Here is a 15,728-nt window from a genome sequence, read left to right as displayed (position 1 = left end):
TACTTGCTACCTGTGAAGATAATGCAACAGATTGCAGGGAGTACAGCCAGAATGCAGACAAGGACACTGTGGCTCAGAAGGCTGTTCATGGGTGGATGGGAGGTTGAGGGGTGGTGGAGAGAAGAATAGAGATGTGGTAATAGGGAATTCTATAATTTGGGGGGGGAGGGGGGTGGAAGATAGGGATAACGTCCTCTTCAGCCAAGAATGAGAATTCCAAAGGCCTACCCAGTGCCAGGGCATGGGATATCTCACGGCGGCTGGAAAGGAACTTGGATAGGGTAAATCCCGTTTATCACAGTCCTTGTTGGAACAAATGACAGATACAAACAGGGGAGAGATCCTGCCAAGAAAGAGCATCAGGATTTAAGCTCTAAATTAAAAACCAGGATCTCACGGGTAATAATGTCTAGACGGCAAAGTGGGGGTGGGGGGTTGAAAAACTGCCTGGGAGGTTGAGGGGGTGGGGAGAAACAGGGGGACAGCCTGGGGGGAAAACGGGAGGTGGGGGCAGGAAGAGGATGACAGCCTGCCAGGGTGGAGATGGGAAGTGGGACAGGGGGAGAATGACAGCCTACCAGTGTGGAGAGGATAGCGTGGGAAGGTGGAGGGATGGAATGGGACAGCATGGGGGGTGGGGGTAGAACGTGAGATGGAATGGGAATGATGAGAGGGATAAAAGGAATGGGATTGGTCTAGTATGAGGGTGACAGCATGGGAAGGATGGAATGGCACGGGAAGGTTATTTGAAGTACTGCTGCAATTAAAATACTAACTTCACTGCAAATGTTTTGTGGGTCTCTGCTTGGATTTAAAATTTGTTGGAAAAGGTGTAGTACCAGACAACTGGCAAATAGCTAACTTAATTCCTACATTTAAGGAGGGTGACAGAACCTGTCCAATGAAGGCCAGTCAGCTTAACATTGGTGGTAGGTAAACTATGGAATCCCTACTAAAGGAGAGAACAGAGCAACTAGAAAAGAAATTAACAGCGTGTCTGGATTTCAAGAAGGAAAATCTTTCTTGGCCAACCTTAGTGAATGTTTTGAGGAGGCAACGGTGTAGCCAATAGTAATGCAGAAATAGTAATTTATCTGGATTTTCAAAAGGCCTTTGATAAGATGCCCCATAATAGAAGAATGAATAAGGTCAGAGAATGCAGAGTCAGAGAATAGGTGACAGAATTGGGTTGCTAGCTGGTTTCAAGACAGAAAGCGGAGAGTGGGAGTACAGGGTAGTTATTCAGAGTGGCAGGAAGTAGTGTTCAACAAGGATCACTGCTATTCACAATTTACATTTAACAATTTGGACTTGGAAATCAAAAATGCAATTTCTAAATTTGAAATTACACCAAAATGGAAAGGGGGAAGATAGTCAATACTGAGGATGACAACAAATTACAAGAGGATATTAACATGCAGAATGGTCAAATTAACAAATGAAGTTCAACACAGATAAATGTGAGGTAGTACATTTTGGTAGGAAGAATTAGGTCACTTATTACTTGGAAGATGAGTATCTCAGTGGGGTAGAGGAACTAAGGGATCAGAGTACAATACACCAATCACAAAGTTGCGTCACTGGTTTACACGGCCATTAAAAAAGACAAAGCAAAAACTAAGCTTTATTTCTAGAGGGACAGATTTGAAAAATAGGGAGTTATGTTAAACCTGTATCAAAGAACAAAGAACAGTACAGCACAGGAACAGGCCATTCAGCCCTCCAAGCCTGCGCCGATCTTGATGCCTGCCTAAACTAAAACCTTTTGCACTTCTGAGGTCCATATCCCTCTATTCCCATCCTATGCATGTCAAGATGTCTCTTAAACGTCTCTATGGTACCTGCTTCCACCACCTCCCCTGGCAACAAGTTCCAGGCACTCACCACCCTCTGTGTAAAGAACTTGCCTCGCCCATCCCCTCTAAACTTTGCCCCTCTCACCTTAAACCTATGTCCCCTAGTAACTGACTCTTCCACCCTGGGAAAAAGCTTCTGACTATCCACTCTGTCCATGCCGCTTATAACTTTGTAAACCTCTATTATGTCGCCCCTCCACCTCCGTCGTTATAGTGAAAACAATCAGAGTTCATCCAACCTCTCCTCATAGCTAATGCCCTCCAGACCAGGCAACATCCTGGTAAACCTCTTCTGTACCCTCTCCAAAGCCTCCACGTCCTTCTGGTAGTGTGGCAACCAGAATTGCACGCAATATTCTAAATGTGGCCTAACTAAAGTTCTGTACAGCTGCAGCATGACTTGCCTATTTTTATACTCTATGCCCCGACCAATGAAGGCAAGCATGCCGTATGCCTTCTTGACTACTTTATCCACCTGCGTTGCCACTTTGTGACCTGTGGACCTGTACGCCCAGATCTCTCTGCCTGTCAATACTCCTAAGGGTTCTGCCATTTACTGTATACTTCCCACCTGCATTAGACCTTCCAAAATGCATTACCTCACATTTGTCAGAATTAAACTCCATCTGCCATTTCTCCGCCCAAGTCTCCAACCGATCTATATCCTGCTGTATCCTCTGACAATACTCATCACTGTCCACAACTCCACCAACCTTTGTCATCCGCAAACTTACTAATCAGACCAGCTACATTTTCCTCCATTTACTGAAGTCCATATAGATAACATCCACTGCCCTTCCTTCATCAATCATCTTTGTCACTTCCTCAAAAAGCTGAATCAAATTAGTAAGACACGACCTCCCCTTCACAAAACGATGCTGCCTCTCGCTAATAAGTCCATTTGTTTCCAAATGGGAGTAAATCCTGTCCCGAAGAATCCTCTCTAATAATTTCCCTACCACTGACGTAAGGCTCACCGGCCTATAATTTCCTGGATTATCCTTGCTGCCCTCCTTAAACAAAGGAACAACATTGGCTACTCTCCATTCCTCTGGGACCTCACCTGTAGCCAATGAGGATGCAAAGATTTCTGTCAAGGCCCCAACAATTTCTTCCCTTGCCTCTCTCAGTATTCTAGGGTAGATCCCATCAGGCCTTGGGGACTTACCTACCTTAATGCTTTGCAAGACACCCAACACCTCCTCCTTTTTGATAATGAGATGACTGAGACCTTAGTTAGACCATTTAAGAGTACTGCATGCAGTTTTGGTCACATTATAAAAAAGGATGTAGAGGCACTGGATAGGACACAGAGAAGAGTTACAAGGATGATACAGAAATGCATGGGTATACCTATCAGGAAAGGATGAACAGGCTCTCTTGAAAAAAAATGGCTGAGGGGTGACCTAATAGAGGTCTTTAGAAATATGAAAGGTTTTGACAGAATGGATAGATAGAATGTTTCCACTAGTAGGAAAGAGCATAACTAGAGGCCATCAATATCAGATAATCACCAAGAAATCTAACAGGGAATTGAGAAGAAATGACTCAACCCAGAGTGGTGAAAATGTGGAACTCACTACTACAGGGAGTGGTTGAAGCGAACAGTATAGAAGTATTTAAGAGGAAACTAGATAAGCAGATGAGGAAGAAGAAAGTAGAGGGACACGATGATAGATTTAATTGAGAGGAGGCTCAAGTAGAGCATAAACGCCAGGATGGACTGGTAGGGGCCAACAGCCTGTTTCTGTCCAGTAAATCCTATGCAAGTACCAGCCTTAGTCCAGCAAACCTGTGCTTTAGAGTATTACACGTGCTGAACTTGCCAGAGTTATATGCTTTTGAAATAGGGTATGCAAAAAGATGAAGCATTGGTAGCACTAGACATGATTGAAGACAATTATACTGATCGGAAGGTTGCAATCTTCCGCCACCCTGTGCATGCCATGATAGAGGGTCTTGCAAAACCTCTATATGGCAATAACCTTTAAAGACAAAAGAAACAAAAAATGTAATTCAGACTGTACCTGATAAAGGAAAGGGATATTTGCAAAAAAATTAAAATCATAGAATGAAAGTAACTGAAATGGTTGCGAAACATTTTTACTGGGCATTAAACTTGAGGGGAATCTTTCAGAAAACCCTCAAAACCAATGATTTAATCTCTTGTGGGGAAAGCTAGCAGTATCTTTGGGTGCCTCCTCCTTATCTCCAATTTAAAATAAACTGTTTTCAGTAATTAAACAAGAGGCCATTCTCCTGATGCCATATTACTCCACCAACACGGAACTCTGCAGTCATGTCACATCACATACTTGAAGACACTGCTCTAGTGGTAAACACGACCAAAAATATTCATTCCTGGGATGTGGGCGTCTGAACATTTCCTTCCTACACCATTCCCCCTAAATATTCTATTGGGCCAACCATCACAAGTCGTTCTATCCTTGCAGTATCCAAGCACTTACACTTAGGAATGAATGTATTCCAGCATAAAATACCAAGCTGGTTGCAAGTTGAGGTACCGTCTTAAGTAAAAGCATACATCATAAACATGTCTAATTCCCAAGTATAAATACAATGTATACCTTTAGATAAAGCCATAAAGCAGAAGTGACAGCATCACACAATACCACTGCATGGCATGCAAGATCTGCATCAGCTGTTCTGTCATTAACCCATTAGTCCAGGGATTGAGCTGAAAAATTTCCTCATCTGCGTAGTTCAGCACCAGACCAGGTGCTGCCTTTCATCATTTTTTTTTTAAGAATGGGTAGAAGATAAGAATCGGAGGGCAAGTAGTTCGAGATAGTATTGCTGAAAATAGAGACATTTGTCAAAGATTTGGATCATTTGAAAGAATACCAATGTAAGGGAAGCAACAAATGTATACTATATGAGAAGAGTGTGTTGATTGGTTGGCAAGTGGACTCTGATTGGTAGGGGTGTTGCCAAGGAGAATGCACCAGTTTATGGTGACTGACAGTTTTGTTTTGCCAAGCTTTGTTGGGAATGTAAACCAGGCAGCTTGACTCTAATTAGTCAAGGCATTTCCCTAGGAACAGGAGTAGGCCTTTCAGCCCATCGAGCCTGCTCTGCCATTCAATACGATCATGGCTGATCATCCACTTCAATGCCTTTTTCTCACATACCCTCATATCCCCTTGTCATTGGTATTTAGAAATGTCAATCTCTGCTCAATGTACTCAAATGACTGAGCTGTCACAACCCTCTGGCATAGAGAATTCCAAAGATTCACAACCCTCTCAGTAAAGAAATTTCTCCTCACCTCTGTCTTAAGCTACACTATTCCTGTACTCAAATCATACAAACATATGAATTAGGAGCAGGAGTCAGCCACTCAGCCCTTCGAGCCTTCTCCGTCATTCAATAAGTTCATGGCTCAACTGATTACTCCACATTTCCACCTACCCCCGAAAACCTTTCACCCCCTTGCTTATCAAGAATCTATCCAACTCTGCCTTAAAAATATTCAAAGATACTGCTTCCACTGCCTTTTGAAGAGAATTCCAAAGACTCACGACCCTCAGAAAAAATTTCTCCTCATCTATCTTAAATGGGCGACCCCTCATTTTTAAACAGTGACCCCTAGTTCTAGATTCTCCCACAAGGGGAAACATCTTTTCCACACCCACCCTGTCAAGACCCCTCAGGTTGTTTTATGTTTCAATCAAGTCACCTCTTACTCTTCTAAATTCCAGTGGATACAAGCCTAGCCTGTCCAATCCTTACTCGTAAGACAGCCCGCCCATTCCAGGTATTAGTCTAGTAAACCTTCTTTGTCTGCCTCCAATGCATTTACATCCTTCTTTAAATAAGGAGACCAATACTGTACACAGTACTCCCAATGTGGTCTCACCAATGCCCTGTATAGCTGAAGCATAACCTCCCTACTTTTGTGTTCAATTCCCCTCATGATAAACGAGAACATTCTATTAGCTTTCCTAATTACATGCTGAACCTGCATACTAACCTTTTGCGATTCATGCACTAGGACACCCAGATCCCTCTGCATCTCAAAGCTCTGCAATCTCTAACCATTTAGATAATATGCTTCTTATTTATTCTTCCTGCCAAAGTGGACAATTTCACACTTTCCCACATTATACTCCATTTGCCAGGTCTTTGTCCACTCACTTAACCTATCTATATCCTTTATGTCCTTTTCACAACTTACTTTCCTACCTTTGTGTCATCAACAAATTTAGCAACCATGCCTTTGGCCCCTTCATCGAAGTCATTTATATAAATTGTAAAAGTTGAGGCCCCACCACAGATCCCTGTAGCACACCATTCTTTACATCTTGACAACCAGAAAATGACCCATTTCTGCCTACTTTGTTTCCTGTTAGCTAGCCAATATTCTATCCATGCCAATATGTTACCCCCTGCACCATGAGCTTTTATTTTCTGCAATAACCTTTGATGTGGCACCTTATCAAATGCCATCAGTTCCCCTTCATCCACAGCACATGCAACTCCCTCAAAGAACTCCACTAAAAAGTGGTTAAACATGATTTCTCTTTCACAAAACCATGTTGACTTTGCCTGATTAGCTTGAATTTTTCTAAATGCCCTGCTGCAACGTCTTTAATAATAGCTTCAAAACATTTTCCAAGACAGATGTTAAATTAACTGGCCTATAGTTTTGTGCTTTGTCTCCCTCCCTTTTTGAATTAAGGAGTTACATTAGCTATTTTCCAATCTAACGGAACCTTCCCCGAATCTAGGGAATTTTGGAAAATTAAAACTAACCTATCAACTATCTCTTCTAGCAACTAGCCACTTCTTTTAACATCCTAGGATGAAATCCATCAGGACCCAGGGACTTGTCAGCCCACAGCTCCAACAATTTGTTCAGTACCACTTCCCTGGTGATTGTAATTTTCTTGCATTCCTCCCTCCCTTCCATTTCCTGACTTACGCTAATACTGGGATGTTGTATCGTCAATAGTGAAGACTGATGCAAAATACCTGTTCAATTCATCTGCCATCTCCTTATTATCCATTATTTATTCCCCAGACTCACTTTCTATAGGACCAACGCTCACTTTGTTAATTTTTCTTTTTTAAATATGTATAGAAACTCTTACTGTCTTTATATTTCTAGCAACTTTCGCAATCTAATTTTACCTTCCTAATCAATCTTTTAGTCATTCTTCGCTGTTTTTTAAATTCTGTCCAAGCTTCTGATCTGCCTCCCATCTTTGCACAATTATAGGCTTTTTCTTTAAGTTTGATACTATCTTTAACTGTTTTAGTTAACTACAGATGGTGGCGGGTCCCACCCTTGGAATTTTTCTTTCTCGTTGAAATGTATCTTTCCTGTGTATTCTGAAATATCCCTTTAAATGTCTGTCACAGCATCTCTATTGACCTCACCCTTAACCTGATTTGCCAGATCTTGTGATAAAGGCCAACATACCATTAGCCTTAATTGTTTGCTGCACCGGCATGTTAGCTTTCCATGACTTGACAAGGACATCCAGGTCCCTTTGTACATCTACACTTTCTAATCTCTTACCATTTAAGAAATACTCTGCACATCTGTTCCTCCTACCAAAGTGGATAACCTCACATTTTTCCACATTATATTCCATCTGCCACATTCTTGCCCACTCATTAAGTCTGTCCAAATCCCCTTGAAACCACGTTGCACCTTCCTCACAACACACATTCCCACCTAGTTTTTTGTTATCCACAAACCTGGAAATATTAGATTTGGTCTCCACATCCAAATCATGGATATATATTGTGAACAGTTGGGGCCCAAGCACTGATTGCTGCGGTACCCCACTAGTCACAGCTTGCCCGTGCGAGAATGACTCGTTATTCCTACTCTGTTTTCTGCCTGTTAACCAATCCTTAATCCATGCCAGTATATTACCGCCTATCTCATGTGCTTTAATTTTGCTAACCCATCTCCTGTGGGGGACTTTATCAAAAGCTTTCTAAAAATCCAAGTATACCACGTCCACTGACTCCCCTTTATCAATTCTGTTAGTAACATCCTCAAAAAACTCCAACAGATTCATCAAACATGATTTCCCATTCATAAATCCATTTTGACTATGCCCAGATTATTAACCAAGTGTCCATTTATCAGATCCTTTGGAATAGATTTTAGCATTTTCCCAATGACTGATATAAGGCTAACAGGTCTGTAGGTCCCTATTTTCTCTCTCCCTCCCTTCTTAAAATAGTGGGGTGACATTTGTGACCTTCCAATCTGCAGGAACCGCTCCAGAATCTATAGAATTTTGGATGATCACCAATGTATCCACTGAGGAATGAACTAGTGAATGGCTGTCACCTATTTTGTTCAGCTGAAACAGGCGCAATGTGTGTGCATGTTCTTTCTGTCTGCAAGGAACAGGGTCCTGTGTATTAAGATATGTCGCTTCCATGTACATGCGCACACATTGCAAATGTTGTCCAATCGCAGAATCACATCTAATGTTGGACACTGTGTTTAGAGTTTTGCAAGCACGGGCTGGTTGGGTACATTTGCGAAGTAATCCGCAGCGTGCTAAGAATTACACTGACAACCAATTTAAGATAGTCAGTAAGGCTCGCAATGTGGCGCATTTGCACGTACTGGAAGCTACATATATTAATACACATGGCCCTGTTCTTTGTAGACAGAAAGAGCATGTACAAACATTGCGACTGTCAGCTAAATGAAATAAGTGACAGCCATTCGCTGGTTCATTCCTCAGGGAAATGCCTTTATCAATCAGAGTCAAGCTGCCTAGTTTAAATTTCAAACAAAGCTTGGCAGTTAACTGTCAGTCACTGTAACCTGGTGCATTCGCCATGGCAATGCCTCTCCTAATCAGAGTTCATTTGCCAACCTATCAGCACTCTCTTCTCATACAGTATAAGGTGTTGTTTTCCCTTACATTGGTCGTTCTTGCCCTTTGTCCTGATGACTACAAGACAAAAAGCTTCGACAACATGTCTCATTTTCATGACATTTTCAGCAATACTCAAATCAACAGTATTAGAAAAGCTTTACATTTGAAAATGGAGGAAAGCAGGTGGCCTTATGGTGATGGAGAGAGACGAGGTGGTGAAGAACAAGACCATCACCATGCTCCATTATGCACAAGTCAAAAACAGATGCCAGCTTTTCATATTAGGGAAATCTCGTGCTGCATTGAAGGTTGTTGCCAGAAACAGAATGAAAGCTTGTCCTCTTTTTTCTGCAAGTGTTATACACACAGATATGCTTTGCGTGCTATGTATTTAGCTCTGTTAATTTCCTGCTAAGACACCATCTGTCCCACCTAAACAGAACATGATTGTGCAAACAACCAAGTCCATTACCCGTCGCTATGACACACGCATCGGTTCAGTGCACCATGTGAAATAAATCCAGTAGCCAATAACCACTGCAGTAGGCATGTGCAGCTATTTGTGTAACCACTCCCTCAGCCCAGCTGCCACCAGAACCACTAGAATTCTAACAGTCAAGATTTTAATTCTATAAGGCTTCCCAGCAACATATTCTAGTTACTGAACAGGAAGGAATGCTTGTTCTTGCAGCCTGATCTTTTAAAGAGCTTCTGACAACGTTAATGGCTCTAATACCCCAAAGCAGAACCAGAGATCAAAGCGTCAGGAAAGCAGGAGGTGTAGGAGAGGGAAGAGGAGGATCAGCAGCATGCTAGGAACACCAGCATGCTCCATTATGCACATCAAAAAAAGGCAGTACATTTTTAGGAAAGGCTTCTGCAGAGTTTGAGCAGTTTTTTTTTAAATGGATAAAAAGGTCCAAGTTAACCGTAAGGGATACACAGCTTGTGACCACAGGCTACAAAACCCAGCTTGCCAAACCAGTTAATCATTCTTGTACTGAAAAAAAAACTACATTGCTGAAATTTAAAGTCGTCCTTGGGGAAAAGACTAACTTAGAAACATAAGAACAGGAGTAGGCCATTTAGCCCCTTGAGCCTGTTCTGCCATTCAATGAGATCACAGCTGATCTGCGATCTCACTCCAAGAGACTTAGCAGAGGAGACAGCAAGAATGCACAAGACTCGGTCTGTGGCATCACCCAATCTTTTGTACTGAATTAGTTTTTAAAAAATGGGTGGGGGGCAGGCTTTGAGCATGAACACAGAGGAAAATAACATTTTAAAAATAACCCTCCACAGAGGGTAGCTACTGAAATACCATCCAAAATCCAGTTAGAAAATTGTGAGCTGGGGCAATGAATATTAACAAGTTACTTGCTTTGGTTGGGGTGAGGAAGTAAAGAGAAGGGAAAAGAACACATCGCAGCAAAGGCTGACACAGTTCTCTGAAACCTATCCATACAGAATTTCCACTTGGGGTGGTATCATTGAATGACTATTAAAAGAATAACATTTTCCCCTCCTTAGCCCAGATGGGCTGCAGCCAAGTGTTGCACTCCAATGCAGGCTCGGCTGAGATCTGCTAACCCAGCAGATGGACAATCAAACCTAGGAATTTTGGGGTCTTCATGGCTCAACGTCTTACAGGGTTTGTGACACAAAGTTATTGTGGGCACTCTGTTCAGTTGCATTTCAACCAGGTTAATGCTGAGAAACCACAAAAGATGTGTGGGGGGGGGGGGGGGGATTTGATAAAAGGGAAAGCTTATCCAAGTAGTCAGTGAGAAGGTGGTTTTAAAATCAACCTGCAAGTCAGATGTAAAAAAAAATCTGTATCATCACAGCTCCCTCAGTGGAAGGTACACACTTGGAGACCATGATTTTCATAAGGGTTATGAAATCAGATGAACCACAGTGAAATGAGATATTGAAGTTGCGAAACCAACATTGAGCAGATACAATTTCCTTCTTAAATGTATGCAGTCATGACATTTTGCTACCAATACCCAAGTCAATTGCTCAGCTATTAAGTGGAAGACTAAAAATACATCAGTGTTTCATATTATTGCCTGAACTCGCCCACCTTCCGAACAAAAGGACATACTCACCAAATCAAATGTGTACACCAGCTTGACTATAGCACATTTTTGGAATTGAAAATGAGATAACACAATGTTTGTGTCTACAGAAAGCCATTATCAAGCACTGTCCTAATGACTTCTCTGAAGATCATATTCTAAACAATACCCATACCATATATCTACAGGGATCAATCAGGCACTCGCCATACTCTCTGCTATCTGATCAAGATTGCTTTTAAAAAAGCACTTGCATCTTCCTAGCTAGACATTTTGAAAATAAATTACTCATTTATAGTTGTGCTAGATGAACAGTTTATTCACAGTCTATATCCCTGTAGACAACCTAGTAAGCCAGGCAAATAGGACTAGAGAACAATTTTAAATTATCAAAAAGCACATTTAAAACCATTTAGCCAGGAGAACTTCTTGATTCACAAAGGTGATACATGTTTGGAACAAACTGTCAGGTTCATAGGAGAGATAAAAATATTCGAGGTTCAAAATACAGTTGAATATTGCAATGGGAGAGTTCGGGTGCTGGAGGAGTAAATTTCAGTGCAAGAATTAGAGCACCTGTGGTAATGATAAACTATCCCTCCTCATCCTTCTCGACCCATCTGCAGCCTTTGACAGTCGTCCACACCATCCTCCTCCAATGCCTCTCCATTGCTTAGCTGGGTGGAACCCCTCTAGCTTGGTTCCATCCTTATCTAGCCACAGAATCACCTGCAATGGCTTCTCTTCCTATTTCTGCACTATTAATTCTGGTGTCCTCCAAGGATCTATCCTTGTCCTCCCTTTAATTTCTGATTTACATGTTACCCCTCCGCAATATCAGAGAATATATCAGGTTCCATGTGTATGCCAAAGACACTCAGCTCTATCTCACCAGTACCTTTCTCTATCCCTCCACTGCCTCTGATTTGTCTCACTGCTTGCCTGACATCCAACACTGGGTGAGCAGAAATCTCCTCCAATTAAATTTTGGAAGACTGAAGTCATTGCCTTTAGTCCCAACCACAAACTCCACCTCCCTGACCACCGTTTGCATCCCTGTTAACAGTCTTATGCTGAGCAAAACCATTTGCAACCTTGATGTTGTGTATGATGCAGAGATTAACTTGCGACAAAATATCCACACCATCACGAAGACTGCCTACTTCTGCCTCCATAACATGCTCTACTCCAATCCCGCCTCAGCTCATCTGCTGCTGAAATCTTCATTCATGCCTTTGCTACTTCGAGACTTAACTATTCCAATGCTCTCCTAGCCAGCCTCCCATCTTCCACTCTAGATAAACCTGTGCTCATCCAAAACTCTTCTGCTCAGATCTTAACTCGCTCCAAATCTCAATCCCCCAGCACCCCTGTGCTTACTGACTTTCACTGGCTCCCTGTTAAACGACGCCTCAATTTTGAAAACCTCATTCTTGCTTTGAAATCCCTGCGACCTTGCCCCTCCCTATCTCTAGCCTCCTCCAGTCTTCAAGAGCTCCGCACTCTTCCAATTTTGGCCTCTTGCACATCCCCGATTTTAATCGCTCCACCATTGGTGCCCACACTTTCAGCTACCTTGACCCTAAACTCTAATTCCCTCCCTAAACCTCTCCATCTCTCTTTCCTAAGATGCTCCTTAAAACCTACTTCTTTGACCAAGCTTTTCATCATCTGTCCTGATATCTCCTTCTGTGGCTCAGTATTTATATTGATAAAGCTAAGTGCCTTGGGACGTTTTACTACATTAAGTGCGAGAATTAGGGTAGCAGACGGCTGAACTTCAATGGGAGAGTTGGTGAACTAGAGGGGTAAATTTCAATGGGTCGAATGGCCTTTTATGTTCACAAGCAGTAGACTGACTTTCCAATGGTCAGTCAACATGGCAATTAGCCACAGTGAACCAGATGTTCTCAAATTTGATCCCCAGCCAGTACTGTTAACTGAACCACCCTGAGGTGCAGTAGAACACATACAGCTTCAATGTCACTCGTCCAAGGGGGAGGGAAGAAAAGATTAACCTAGTAAAGGCAGAATCACGCATTGCTACAACTGACTTGCTGAAGCAGTCCACTGACATTCCTTGTCTCTGTTCATGGATGAATACCAACCATTTGAGACAACCAATAGCGTACTTTCCCAGGATCGGCTGACTCTAGGTTTGCCAGCAGGCCCTCTGCAATCAATGAAATCGCTTCAATTGCAACAGTTGCTCCATGTCTGACACAGTTGCAGCAGTCTAAAGGCAATCACAACCAATATAATAGACCTCTGAAGTAAATGGTTTGACATTTTAACAAAATGTTGGCATAATTCGTTTTCTTTGAATATATAGTATGGGAGGTGATGAAGGGTACTTTGAACAAAAATGATTGGAATTTATAAAAAAAAACTTGAATCAACATCCTTCACCAACATATTATTCAATGAAGAAAATAAACCAATCACTGCTTAGTGAACTTGACTTGCAGTCTTTTCACTTGGAGCAAGCAGGTTCCATGCACAGATCATGAGCACTAGTGCCTTCAGTACTTCTTAGTTGGAGTTAAGTTTTAAAGGTGTTCCCACCAGTAGATTATACTGATTGATCACTTAACACTGAACTGAAAGTGTCACAGAGCTTTGAAAGTGAAACACTGTCCCCAATCTCTTTCTGGTATCCTCCAATTTACGCTTCATCTCCTTTCCTGTTCCCTTCTCCCAGCAGCAACAGCAAACATTGAACCAGCACTTTGAAACTTGCTGTCGACCACAATACTATTAAGTGAAAGTATTGCCCAGTGATGCAGACAGGTTAGTCCTATTTAGTCAGAAAACTAAGTTACATAGCAACACTGCCAGGGAGACAACGTAAAAAACTTACTAAGCAACACACAATAACTGATCAATAGACATCATCTTACCTTTGCTTTTTTGTTCAATTGCCTGTAACAAAAAAAATCTGTCATTTTAAGAAGAAACCTTAAACCTAAAATCACTAAAGCAGCTGCATAAATGGATTACACTCTCTTAAGCAAACATATTAGATTAAATTTCAAAAATCCATGAAAAGAACACTTCACTACAAAAACTTATGCACCACAGCCAGGTGATACATCAGAACAATTGCGGAAACAACGTTTCACAATAGCACATTTTTAGGTATTTATTACAGAAAGGCAGCCTGTATTACACATGGGCAGCTGACTATTCCTGAAATGTATTCCCACCCTACCACCTTAACCCCATATAAATTGAGGAACTGCTGGTGCTATGCAAATATCAGTCTATGAATTCACTGAATTAAGGTAGGTACCGGAAAGTGACGTATGGTAAACACTCTTTAAAGGGGAACTGTTAGAGAAGCTTTGCGAGCCTATGCTCAGGTTCCATCTTGTACAGAGTACTCCATTCTGTAATTAACAGTTTCTGGGCAGGCAGGCAGCATCTGGAACATGTCCAAAATCAACTCAGACCTTCAAGGCCCCTACATGGCTGGTACAAGCTGGAGTCAAAGATAATGTTGAGTAGTTCTGACCTGCTGGTAGATAAATCAGTCAACCACCATACAAGGAGTGCTTCTACCCTTTCCCATACATGTAAGGAGACAAACAGCTTATGCTTGATGTCTTGAAGCCCACTATAAACATGGATGAGGGATGGCCAAGGAGCTTTCACTCACTGCTAGCAGCGAGAGGAAATCTTTTGAATCCCAAGCTACTACAGTGACTACCACTTCAAAAGTACTTCAATGGTTGCAAAGCACTTTGGAACATCCCAAGGTCATGAAAGGCACTATATAATTACCATTAAAGAAACACTTGCATTTAAAGTAGACAGCAGCTCCAAGCTCATCTCTAACCATCTAACAGGGAGTTAAAATATAATAAAAGTACCTGAAATGGGATTGGGTTAGGTGTGGTTGTATAGATAGGTACGTAGCACTGCATCAGATGCTTTGGTAAAGAGACATGTATAATTTGTGGCACACCTTACTCAGGTAAAAAGCTCATTTGGAAGGCTATCCCTCAAGATGTAAGTGAAAAGATCTTCAAGATGCATGGACAAGAATCCCAGCTTCCTCCAAAAGGTATCGCATACATTATATTTATTTTAACTATCTCTATTCGATTATATTGGGAGGTGAGTTTGCAGCTGCTGTCTCTGGTTAGATGCAGAGACTTTTGCTACTAGATGTATCAGAGGAAACAACAACTGGACAACACACACAACGATGCACAGGTTGCCATCCTCGCTGAACTCAGTGGCAGGGTGGCAAACTCACAATCCAGCTTTGCATGACATTGGTCCAGTTATTATATCTTCAGCTGTAGGTCATTACACTATAGCGCTTCCATGACCTTTACCCTTGGTTTACTTTAAATGCAAATCTTTCTTTAACGGTAGTTATACAGTGCCTTTCATGACCTTGGGAAGAAATAGATATTCAGATTTGCACACTTAGATGGGGTTATTAATTGGTGGGTTGAGGTCCTTTCCTGTCAGATGTACCAGGTAACCTACAAAGCAGTGTATGTGTATTATGTTACTCTATATTCAACCAATACCCGAGAAAGCATTGAAATTTTTCTACAGCCAATAAAATAGATTGAGAGGTACTAAATACTCCATGTCCAAAACTTCAAAGTTTTCTAATAAAGATTACTCCAAGGCAGGCAGCTGCATCCATCACTGCCTACCCCACAATTACGCACTAGCATTTTGAAGAGTCTTAAACGTGTCCTAGACAAAGGGATCATTTCATTTGATCATGTTGCTCGAAGAGTAACAGACAGTAAATACCTTCTTCAAAGCGGCTTCCTTTTTTTTCTTGTCGTCTTTTCTCTTTTTCCTTTCTTCCATCAACTGTTCTTCCTTTTCTTGCACTCTATCCCTTTGAAACAAAACCAACAGGATTCAGGGCACACTATCAAGTT

General features: G+C 41.8%; 1 protein-coding gene across 5 annotated transcripts in view; it reads right to left on the bottom strand.

Annotated features, from left to right (window-relative positions):
• Nucleotides 1–15,728, bottom strand: part of LOC137383332 (trinucleotide repeat-containing gene 6A protein-like) — a 193,173-nt gene that overhangs the window by 133,067 nt on the left and 44,378 nt on the right. For all 5 annotated transcript variants that reach the window (XM_068056022.1, XM_068056025.1, XM_068056024.1 and 2 more), the window contains exons 3-4: nucleotides 15,595–15,685; nucleotides 13,716–13,737 (exon numbers count right to left, since the gene is read on the bottom strand). In XM_068056022.1, the coding sequence (XP_067912123.1) occupies nucleotides 13,716–13,737; nucleotides 15,595–15,685 (113 nt within the window). The remainder of the gene's footprint in view (nucleotides 1–13,715; nucleotides 13,738–15,594; nucleotides 15,686–15,728) is intronic.

The sequence above is a fragment of the Heterodontus francisci genome, chromosome 24 (genome assembly GCF_036365525.1).
Source record: "Heterodontus francisci isolate sHetFra1 chromosome 24, sHetFra1.hap1, whole genome shotgun sequence".
NCBI lineage: Eukaryota > Metazoa > Chordata > Chondrichthyes > Heterodontiformes > Heterodontidae > Heterodontus > Heterodontus francisci.
This window is presented reverse-complemented; position numbering and strand designations above follow the sequence as displayed.